Source organism: Carlito syrichta, unplaced genomic scaffold (assembly GCF_000164805.1).
Source record: "Carlito syrichta isolate Samal-C Ts95f unplaced genomic scaffold, Tarsius_syrichta-2.0.1 Scaffold305745, whole genome shotgun sequence".
NCBI lineage: Eukaryota > Metazoa > Chordata > Mammalia > Primates > Tarsiidae > Carlito > Carlito syrichta.
The window spans coordinates 698,572-710,888 of NW_007249841.1; the positions used below are offsets into that span (position 1 = coordinate 698,572).

At 41.1% G+C, this 12,317-nt stretch overlaps 1 protein-coding gene across 1 annotated transcript in view; it reads right to left on the reverse strand.

Annotated features, from left to right (window-relative positions):
- Positions 1–12,317, reverse strand: part of ATP10D (ATPase phospholipid transporting 10D (putative)) — a 109,867-nt gene that overhangs the window by 35,789 nt on the left and 61,761 nt on the right. Inside the window, exons 11-14 of the mRNA XM_008062557.1 lie at positions 5,954–6,142; positions 2,910–3,501; positions 2,184–2,290; positions 329–455 (exon numbers count right to left, since the gene is read on the reverse strand). Of these exons, the coding sequence (XP_008060748.1) occupies positions 329–455; positions 2,184–2,290; positions 2,910–3,501; positions 5,954–6,142 (1,015 nt within the window). The remainder of the gene's footprint in view (positions 1–328; positions 456–2,183; positions 2,291–2,909; positions 3,502–5,953; positions 6,143–12,317) is intronic.

Below are 12,317 nucleotides of genomic sequence, written 5' to 3' on the forward strand. Positions count from 1 at the left end.
CAAGACCTGGCAAGAAACTTGGGCTTCCTTCTCTTGAACCAGGATACTTATTTGGCTTTGTACTGTGTTAAGTGTTGGGTTTTAAAATGATCTTTTTAAGGGTGCCCACCCTGATCCCACCACAAATGAAGTCTAGTTCACTGCATCGGAAGAGGAAATGAAAGGAACTGAAAACTGGGTACAAATCAGACTGCACAGGTAGGCAGAAACACATATATTCATTAGCTCAAAGTGAAAAAAAGGCACTGGGGAATAACTTATTTGGAAACATCCAGTGTTTTTCCAAATCCTCCATTCAGGCAATTCTCGTGCAACAGAATCTACCTACCAAGCAATGTAAGTTTGTTCTCCAACCTCATGGCAGATTCAAGTAGTAGCTCCTCCCTGTTGTCAATGCTGGTTTCAGCTAAAAAATGATTCCTCAGCCACTCTGCGTACTCCGTGTCACTCATGACCTATGGGAAGAAGAACAAAGCTAGGAAGCAAACCATAGGATGGACAGGGTCCCACCAGGACTCACCTCGGACAAAATATCAAGCCTTCAGCTCGCTTCAGGTGTTGCTGCCTGAGTACAGGCACAACAGGTCTGTGCTCTCTCAACATCTGGACGTGAGCATCCCAAACTCTGTGATCAGGCTAGCACAAAATTGATAATGGACAGACCCCAGGGTCTCCGGAAATCTGAATATCATGTATGATGAAAGTGGATTCATCTCTTTCATTATACCAGAAAGCATGCAGTTGGGAGAGGTCTCCAACTGGTAGTCAGATTGGGCGATTCTATGGTGCAGTTGAGCAAGTGGTGAGAGGACAATTCAGTTTGAGGAATTCAATAGCCATCATCACCTTTGACAACTGTTGATGGTTATTTTATGCTGTTAATGACTTGTTGAGGGAAAAAGTGAGGGGCCATGTGGGTGAAATCACAAAGTCTTATTCCAAGGACCTATTGCAATAAAGGACCTATTTCCCTTTGTCCTTAGGTTGCCATAAAGGGAGAAGTTTACATTTCAGTGCATACAAAGCAGGGTGAATAAAGGGGGTGAGGCAGTTCCTCTCTTTACTGTTCTTACCCACAAGGCCATTTGATCTGAGGGAACCTGACCTCTGTGGGCTATGTTTCTATCAGGGCAGGGTCATTCAGCTGACCAGGCAGAGTTGGCTGGATCTTCAATGCTCCATGTTCATACAGCTGTGTGGGGTGGGCTGAGGGGATAGTTTCCAGTCTCCATGCAGTAGGTTGGTTGAGTTCTCTGGGGGCTACAGCAGAGCTCACTTTCCCTAAAGCAGCACCCAAATACTAGAATCTGGATCAGAAAGGACAGGTTCTAGTAATAACATCCCTCAAATCATTTCTTGGGGGCTCTGTCTTCTTTCTTATTACTTACATACCCAAATTACCCTCAATAGTGAGTAATCAGTACAAAGATGATATCTAGTCAGGTAACCTGGGTTTACAGAAAAATGACTTCTGGGCATGTAAGAAAAAATATCAAGAACTTCTAAGGGAAATTAAACCTGGCCTATGGCTTCATTCTCTCCAAAGCTCATGGAATGCTAGAAGGCAGAGGGAGCAATGCTCAGAGTCCTAAGGGAAAGAAAGATCCAAGGCTGGGTGTGGTGGCTCATGCCTGTAATCCCAGCACTAAGGTGTGAGGCCCGCTTGAGCCCAGGAGTTTGAGACCAGCCTGGGCAACATACCGAGACTACATCTCTACAAAAAAAAAAAAAAAATTAGCTGGGTGTGGTGTGCCTGTAGTCCCAGTTACTCAGGAGGCTGAGGTTGGAGGAGTACCTGAGCCTGAGAGATTGAGGCTACAGTGAGTCGTGATTGCGCCACTGCACTCCAGCCTGCACTCCAGAGCAAGACCAGAAAGAAAGAAAGCAAAGGAAGGGAAGGAAGAGTCTATGTCAATTCAGAGATTTTTGTTCATGGCCACACAACTGTTTATATACCAAGGTCCTCACAGATACAATGAAACAAGAGAGAAACTGGAGAAGATAATTTTTAGGCATCCTTCTGGCAAAACACTTTAAGAACAAACTTCAACCAACAGAGAAGATGAAGAGAGAACCGGTGACCAGAGACTTTCCACGGTGCTTGGATTGGGACTTGATACATGCTAGTTTTCAGTAAATGATAGTTAGACAATGAAAAAAAAAAAAAAGACTCAGAGTCCTACCTTCCTGGCGATACACAGGGTGCGCAGGCCCCGCTTGGCATAGTCATCCAAGTGTTTCTGGGTTTTGTCTCTTATCGTCATCTGCTGTTTCTCCAGGCTTGCTCCATCTGAAAGAATGAACGAAACACTCATGGTCTGACCTGTTTTCCCAATGACAGACACATCTTGAAAAACACTGACAGTTTAATCTATAATAGACAAAGGCCCTTCCAGCTTTGAATCCCAAATGGTATCTATAAAAGGAACCCCTCAGAATACATCTTTCTCCTGTACCTTTCTCCTTGGGCAGAGGAAAGTACCAATAACTTCCTGTTTTCCACACCATGAAAGACAACATGAAGAATAACTCGTAATAACACTCGCTGGCACTTATTGAGCACTCACCATTTGCTAGGCACTTGGCAAAGGCTCTTCACATACTGCATATAGCATGTTATTAAATCTCCCAGGAACTTACAGAGGCAGTATTATAAGACCCATTTCATTGAAGATTGAGGCACAGAATGGTTAGGTAACTTGATGAAGATATGGCTGACAATGGGGTCCAGATTTGAACCCCAATCTGGGAAGCCCCCAAACCTGCTTTTCCACCAAATTCTAGACAGCTTTCCCCTCCTTCACCAAATGCAATCAACCCCCCAGTATGTGCTTCTCTGCTTGTATAAAGTGATGGAGAGCGGCCTTTCATCTCCAAGCCTTTCCTGTCTCTGCTGTGTAGGAACTTACCTGGGGAGGCTGCTGACAGCAACTCCATGATCACAGAATCGGCTCCTTTTGTGTACACCACAACCTGGTTGGAAAGTGGGTGCCGGACCACCACGGACATTCTTTTCCGAACTGAATCAAAGGGGAGGATGTGCAGGAGTTGAAATGTCAATGGCCCTAAAGCAGCCAGGTCCACTGTAACCTGCTCCGGCGTCCTGGACTGCAATGTGCACTGGTAGGCCCTGGCTGCATACACCAGGGCTGCCTCGTCTGGGCTCTCGGCCTCATAACACAGGCTGGAGGCCAGCGACTGTGCAGGGGGGCACTCCCCCTTACCGTTCATGGGGCTCTCATCTCTGTTCTGTTTCTCTGTATCCGTGTAGCAGGCTGAGCCCCCGGAGCTCTGAGAGACCTCTTCCTCCACGGGTGACGCCAGCTTCATTCGATTAAGGAGAGGCAGTCTGCTCACAAAAGAGACTGGAGCTCCAGAAGGTGGCTCCTTCCCACCAGCGAGCGACGGTGAACTTGATCTTCGGACCGACCATCTCTGGAAGAGGTTTTTAATATCTTCCAAAGACTTAATGGGCATTCCACCCAGGGAAGGGCATCTGATCTAGGCAAGACAGTTTAGAAAGGTCTTGGTAATATGGTCAAGAACAGTTTATAACAACTTGGAAGGCAAGCTGAGAATAAGTTAGACTTGAATAGAGTTGCAACTCTCTTAAAAGGAGCTGCCTGATCCTTATTTACAACTACTTTGGAAAATATCAATAAAAATAAAATAGCCATATGAACAAGGCCTGCTAAGATTGATGACATCAGAAGAGTCTACAACCATTTAGGAAGACATTTGACAACTAAAAGCAAAAGACATAAAATGGCTCTTTTGCTAGCAGTGGGCATACTTATAGCAATTCTTTTTAAAGAAATAACTTAAAATGTAGAAAATGCATAACCTTTATTGTGTGTATTCCAGCAATAACAACTTAAAAATTATAAGCAAATTAAGTATTCCATAGCAGCAAAAAAGAAACATCTTAGAATGTTTTATAATATTTAATTAATAATGTCTATAGGGCAATATTGGTAAAACTATGAGAATGGTATAAAAATATAAGAAAAATCGGTAGTGATACACATGATGAAAACACTGGAAGAAAGTAAATAAAAAGTTTAACAAAATGTATTTTTTCTCTTTTATAGTTCAGAGTCTATGAAAGGTTGTTATTTTGATATTTCTGTTAAACAGACCAGCAAACAAAGATTAAAGGAGAAGAGTTATCAGCTTCATGATGTAAATTTGAATTTCTATTATTTTTTTTTAGAAACAGGGTCTTGCTTTGTTATCCAGGCTGGAGGGCAGTGGCATGATCACAGCTTACTACAGCCTGAACCTCCTGCGTTCAAGTGATCCTCTCACCTCACTCCCAAGTTAGGGGGGACTACAGGTGGGTGCCACCATGCCTGGCTGATTTTTAAAATGTTTTTGTAGAAGCAGGGTCTTGCTATGTTGCTCAGTCCAGTCTTAAACTCCTGGCCTCAAATGATCCTCCCTCCTTAGCCTCCCAAAGTGCTGGGATTACAGGCATGAACCACTGCAACCAGCTGCATTTCTTTGTGAAATCTTTTCTTATTCATTTCTGATTTCTCCTAGATCTTAATTTTTATCAGTGACTAAACTTAGAATTCAACACTAATCATGGAAGACTAATTAGTTGGATCCTAAAATTTTCTTATCAGAAATGTCCAGGGAATTAAAAAGTTTTCTCCTAAAAACTACCGATTTTAAGACAGTTTAAGTGTCTCTTGCTGATCGATTTTCAAATATATCAGCAACTCAGAAATGCCCTTCTGTCATTACCTTGAAATACCATAAAGTTAGACTCATATGCCTACACATTTTCTTCAAGCAGTAGAATATTATATTCTTTGGGAATAAGACAATACTATTCCTTAAACAGAAAACACCAAAAGATGCCTACTTTGAAAACAGATGTATAAAAAAAATTGTTACACAGGGGAGAAAGAACACCCAGGAATTTATTCTCTGCCTACATAATTGCTTTTTTAAAGAGCAACTTTCTAGGCAAATTTTGTAAAAATAGTTTCTGATCAAGTGCAGCTTAATTGGAAGTAAATTATTTTTATGTTAAAGTTGGCCACCTCTGAAGTTGCCAAAAGAAAATGATCTGATGTAAAATTAAAATTTAATTGGGCTATGCTACAAATTGAATTTTAAGCGAATGTGTGCAAAAGGCGAGATAGTTATATACAAGGATGTCAGCACAGTGAGTGGTAAATCACCAGCCTATGAAGCAAGCTTTCTTCCTCACTGAAAATGCATTTTCCATGAATTCTAAGCTACACAGCAACTTTACAAATCCTGCTTTTGAAGGAACTGCAGAACCTTGGTATATGATAGATGGATTGGATTTTACATTGATCGGTTTAAAACAAACCCAACTAGTATGAACAGATCTGTTGTCACTAAACATGAGGGTGAATACTTTATATTTTGTTTGAGGGAACCTATGATGCTGGAGGTCTCAGAAGTCTCAACAAAAGCTTCAATTTGGCAAGGAAGTGAAAGCAGAATGAACTGCTCCCATCAGCTGTCCTCTTAGACAGTGTAGTAGCACTGAGCCATACTTCCTAGGTTCAAATTCCACCTCCTCCACCTAATGCTTCTTTGACTCTGAGCAAATTTCTTTCTTTCTTTTTTAAGTTTTAAAACAAAGTTTATTAGAGAAAGAAGAGAGGAAAGCACAAAAGACATATCAGAGCTGGCATGGGTGAGAGAAACCACCAAATTTCTTAACCTCATCTGTAAAATGGGGAATTGTAGAGTAATAGCATTTAGCTCACAGAGTTGCTGGGAGGACTGAACATGTTAATACCAGTAAGTAACTTAGGTCATGGGAAGTGCAGAGCATAGAATAAATGCGGAATACATGCTGCACAGCTGCTATGATTTATTATTATCATCATCTATATAACAAGACCAGCACACTTAAATCCAGAGCAGTCTACTGGGAGGTGGCCCTTACCTGCATTTGAGACCTCACCTTTTGCCGTGGTTGGTTCGGAGCAGAGACTACCACTGTGTTGCAAATTGCCAACGCGATAAAGAAGTCAATGATGTGCAATGTCTCCAGTGCTGGGTGCTGGGTGGTCTCATCCAGCGGGGAGAAGAGCTGCGGTGTGATCTGACTAAACTTGTCCAAAAGTCTTGTGTCTGGCACCACGTCTGTTTCCTGAAGAGTCAATAAGATAAAGAATTGTTAGAATGAGTAACTAACAATTAGAGTTTTCATTCAATGGGAGAAATAACATGTATAACGGGGTCTAAATGAAGCACGAGATGGTCAAGTTTATTTTTCTCAAAAAATAATGTGTGTGGTATCATGGAAAGTGAGAATAGGAAAATAAAACATATAAAAAGAAACGGAAAACTCAAATGCACGTTATTAATGAAGACTACCTTAACTAGTAAACGAATAGGGGACAGAAACAATACTTTTCATTAAAATCTAGTTAAATAAGAGTTTTCTTATTTGGAAATCCACAACACCAGAGATATATTTTATTGTGCCTGGATGTCTACCTTGGCCTTTGATTCTTCCAACAGCAATTGATGAGTGTCAACTCTTTTTAAAGTGAGGGCACTGTTCATACCACGTTGTTTTTAACAAACTATTTGATGGCTCAAATCACTATCATTGTAAAAATTAAAAATCATTTGTATAGCACCCCCCCCAGCAGGTGTGTTATTTTTACCATCATACAGATGAGGAAAATGAAGTCATGTAAGCGGCCCAAGGTCATCAGCTAGAATGCAGTGAAGCTAAGATATCACCCCAAATCCTCGTCAAATTAAAAATCATTAGGCAAAGACATAGGGAATGATATACTGGACACCGGAAACTCAGAAGAGGAAGGGAGAGGGGTGGAAGGGCAAAAAAATAACCTATTGGGTACAATGTGTACAAGACTCTTAAGGCCCAGACTGATAACTATTTGTATCTCCCAAAGGCATTGAAATAAAAAATACTAGTTAAAAAATAAAGTAAAATAAAACATGATAAGCAGGCCGACAGATTTAATCAGTATTTCCCAGTAACACCCTCTTAGAGACATTGGTAAGGGTTCTCCCAGGATATCTCTGATCATCAAATGTATCTGGCAATTCTGCTTTCCTCTTAAAGATTCGCAGCACAGATTTACTCTAGGCAGTTGCCATTGTACTCATTAACAGAAAAGTACTCCATTTTGTTTAATACAATGCCTATCACACTTATTTGACAGTACTAGTCGCACCTATATGGGAATCAATATGGAGATTGCTCAAAGAAGTAAAAGTAGATCTTCCATTTGATCCAGAAATCTCACTACTGGGTATCTACTCAAAGCACCAGAGGTCGTTATACGAAGAAAACACTGCACATGTATGTTCATTGCAGCACAATTCACAATTGCAAAGATGTAGAATCAACATAAATGCTCATCAGCTGATCAGCAGATACTGAGAATGTGACACACACACACACACACACACACACATACACACACACCCATGGAATACTATTCTGCCATAAAAAAGAGTTAATGTCTTTTGCACCAACTTGGATAGAATTGGAGACTATCATCCTTAGTGAAGTAACACAGGAATGTAAAACCAAATACTGCATGTTCTCACTGTAAGTGGGAGCTAAGCTAAGGGTCTTCAAAAGCATACAGAATGGTAGAGTGGACATTGGAGACTCAGAATGGGGAGTGTGGAAAGGAGAGGGATAAAAACTCATCTATGGGGTGTAATGTGTACAGGTGGGGGTGACAGCTGTACTTAAAGCCCAGACTTCTTCACAACTATACAAAGCAGCCATATGGCCAAAAACCATTTGCACCCCCTAAGGTCACTGGCATTTTTATAAAGAGAGTGCTTTAATAGAAATCGAATTAAAATCCAGTAACACATACTGGAAATTTTAGGAAATTTTCAGCCGAGTCAAAAAAGGGACCATCTACTGGGAAGCAATGCTGTACAAAAGCACCCCTGAATTCTAGAGGAGTCCTGGAGGTACTTTGTTACAAGGTATACTTACTGCAGGAAAGCAGGAGAGGAGATTTAGAGAAAAAAGTAAAATATGGGGATCTGTGTGATGCTGGACTCAGAAGATCATGGAGTTGGGTGAGGGTTAGCATAGGTTTAATAACAAAAGAGCATGGGTTAGAAATCACTTGGATTTGGGGTGATATCTTAGCTTCACTGCATTCTAGTTGGTGGCCTTGGGGAGCTTACATGACCCCATTTTCCTCATCTGTATTATGGTAAAAATAACACACCTCCTGGGGGGGGGGGTGCTATACAAAGTCAATGAGACAATGACTGAGATGAGACCAGTACAATAGGGAACCCAAGTGAGTTCATGTTCCTTTTCCTTCTTAAATGACACACGTACCTTCAGGCAGGTTCCCAGGCTCATGATGGGGTTAAAAGATCTATTATCTGCTGTCAGAAAGCTGTCTTAAATTTCTATGTAAGTACATCAATTTCTTACTATTCTGTGCTATGTGACTTAGCAAAATTTGAATCTTGTGACAGCGTGATAGAGTTCATAGCCACTCATAACTCTATCACGCTGTAACTTAGGCGCTCCTGCCTAAGAAGGAGCCCAGACAAACTAACATGGAGGCTCAGACAAGGCTCTCCGGGTTCTTCTTCCACAACAAAGCCCACCGTTCCTGTGCCCGCGAAAGCCCCTGCCAATCCCAAAAATACCTCATCTGCCGACCAATAGGTAACCGACAGGTCGCTTTAAATTTCTATAAAACCTGCCACACCCCTGCCTCCATGCTGCAATCTGATTCTCAGGTTCTGTAGCCACCGCGCTCATCCTCATTAAATCTCTTGGCCTTAAAGGGTGTTGAGTCTCACTGCGCGCCACCGTCTTTCACTCTGACCTCTTACATCTTAGATTTTGCTCCCAGATGTACATTATGCCTCCTACTGAGTTGTAGATTTCACATGCAGGTTTATTCCTTTTTTTTCTCCCCTATTTAAATCTAAATTAAACAAGCAAAAACTGGCCAAGACTACCCTTACCCTCTAACTGCTGAAGCTGTTGAATGGTTGTTCTATAATTTAAATTTGTTTTAAAACTGAGAGTGGCAGGAACCCACTGTAACTGTGTATACAAAATCTAAAACACCCAGTTTAGTGAGAGACAAAGATACTCTAGATGGGGGTACAGTTGACCAAGCAGCTCTTATACTACCTCCCACTCCTTCCCTACTTCCCTGTGATACAAACACCTATAACCAAGGTTTTTATATCATTGCCTGCTGCCCCCCATTACAGTTTTAGGGGATCACTTCCCCACCACAGCAACTTTGGCTTAAGTGCGGACACAAACGCCTTCAGTTGGCACCTCTGATTCCTAAACACCACAGACCTGAAGGAAAAAGTCAAAAACTGAAAACAGTGTGCTGGTAATTTCTGCTCCACACCATGTTGCCCACAGCCCTGCGGTTCTGAATGTCTGCAGGCACCATGTGCTGTTTGCCCAATGCCCAATGCCTTTCCTTCCTTTTCCATGGTGAGCCTCTACTCATTAGTTTAATCCTAACTCAAGTTTCACCTTGCTTGATCCTGCCTCACTCCCTTAGGGTTGATCACTCCCTTCTTTGTGACCTCACTATGTTTTGGATTAACCACTTTTACCACATTTTTTAACACAAGATTATAATAATTTATTTTTATGTCTATCTTCTCTACCTAGAACAAAATTAGAGGCTGGTGGCCATGTCTTATTCATTTTATATCCCAGTGCCCAGCATTATGCCATATCTTCCATGAATCCATTCATGAAAGATATATTTATTGTTGATCTGTGAGGTGAGTCACCCCTCAAGAAAAGAGAGGTGCACAGAATAGACAAGACCCTGGCTTACATAGAACTCATATCCTACCTGAGGCAGATCCAAAAGGATTCCATAAGCAAATAAATAAGATACTTCTAGACTGACAAAGACAGAGAGAGACTGAGGGAGTGATGAGAAGTACTTGGGATTGGGCGGCAGGGAAGGCCTTACTGAGGAAGTGATATGTGAGCTGAGGCTCAATGACAAAGAGACAGTTATACAAGATTTAAGAGAAGAGCATTCCAGGTAGAATGAACAGTACGCTTGGTGAATGAAAAACTACAGGATTAAAGGAGCATAAACACATTGGCATACAAAGTCAAGGTTTCTATTTCTAAGGTGATGTGGACTCAGGACCCATGGGCCTCAATGACGTACTAACTCCCAAAAGCTGGCATGTCTTCGTCAGCACCCGGCCTGGGACCTTCACTTTCTGGCTCTCAACTTGCGTCCTATGAAGAGTACCATCTTCCAAGTTTCCACTTCTAGACGTCAAAGCTCTCAGCATGCCCTCAGGCTGGTTGGTGTTCCTAACGTGGGCTCCACAGAGGGACACAATTTTTAGATGTTCGTTTTTGAGGTCAAAGATTATGTAGTTTTCCTAAAAGAATATCTAGTCACCAAAAAGGATAAAATCAACTTGCCTAGACCAAGAGTGAGAGCTTCTCTAATGTTTTTGAGGAAGACCATGGCCTCCTTATCTGATATATTAGGAGTATGATTTGCAAAGCATAAAAGAAAACAACAATAGCAATAACAACACCAGAGCATCCATATAATCAGAGTAACACAGAAGAACAGGACAAGTGAAAACAAAAGGGGTCAGTTGAAAAGACTGAGCCTGTTAAGTAGCTTCATTCAACTGGTTTCAAAAACACTTTATTGAGAACAGACTTGCCAGACACTGCTAGATGTGGATTCATGATGAAGACATCCTTATTCTCAAGGAACTAATGGTAGAATGTCAAAGGCAGGAATAAGGCCAATGTCACGCAGATCGAGGGAGGAAAGATAGGTGTAAACAACTTGGGGGTTGGGAAAAAAAAACCTGGGAAGTCTTCAGAAAAGGCAATATTGAATTTAGTCCTTAAAAAATACATATTGGTGAAATATGTATTTGGTAGATAGAGGTAGTCTGTGAAGAGAGAATATATTTTAGACAGGGAAAATGGTATGGATAAAACACAAAGACAAAGAAACAATCACTTATTCATTCCAATAAAGGGTAAGACTCAATCAGGAGACTGAGAGGGAGGGTGTGGCACAGGCCCATCTGGTTAACAAATGGGGCTGATTACCCTAAACATGTGCTGACGTGCTCACTTTCAGGTGGGTAGAAAAGTAAAGAGTTCAGTAGAGGGATATATCAGTAAGAAGACAAAATAGAGGAAGACATACACACAGAAGAGAAAAGAAAAGTTTATTTTTAATAACGGCCTTAGTATAAGTATACAGAAGGGACAATGTATATTTCTTCTTTCCTTCTTTTCAAAAGTTGGAGAAACATGAAGTCTAGATGTTTGGAATCATCTGACATATTATAACAGATTTTATATCTTGGTGTCACAGCAATGAGATGGACTGAAATGGTCACTCCAGTTGCAGCAATACACATTTATTGGCAACTTGAAAAGAGTCAGAAGTCTCCTTTCAAGGTTTTTCTGGGACAAATGAGACACCTGGAGTCTACTCAAGTCATGTCTCTACTATGAAAATCATACAATAAATTCAAGGTAGAGGCACAAGGTTTCCCTCAAGCAGATTTATTCTTGTCATGTTGTCTATTTCTGAGGTGTTACCATTCTCATAGCTGGGGAATCCTCATCTTGGTGAAACACAAGGGTTGATAAAATATGAAAGGCAAAGAAGGAAGCCGAACTTTTGTAGAAGTAAGTTTAAGTACAGAAAATCTTTGATTTCTAATTCTTTCACCCAGGGTCTTGCCTGTGTTACCATCTTCTACGCAGCTCTCTATTTTTTCTGCAGTAAGTTGACTTGTTGATAGGTGTGACTTGACAGTTCCTGACACTTGCCACTGGGACTCAAGGACATACGCTGTTGAGCTCTGAAATGGAAATACTAGAAAATGTCCTTCTGGAGGCCAGGAATGAGAAAAAGTACACAAGTTTGGTGAGATTTGGGAGATTACAGAGTGATAAAAAACCTTCAGTGGTACCAAACAGCCTGTGAATTTTCCTAACCATTGGACATCTTTACCTGTCCATGGGATCACTCTGGTAAGTTCTGCTGGTTCTGAGAGTGAGCCGTGATCCTCACACCAAGGCAGCTTTCTCAGGTTCACCCACAATCGGCCCTGACCAGAGATATTATATTTTTTTCAGAAATGTTATACTACCTCTTGACATCAAGTTATTTCAAAAAATAGGATACTATGATATCCTTCCAAGCATGTGTCAATCAGATTGAGCCATAATTACATAGTCTCTTCTGAGGTAGAAAAGACTGGATAAAGAAAATGTGATATACATATATACGTACACAAACACA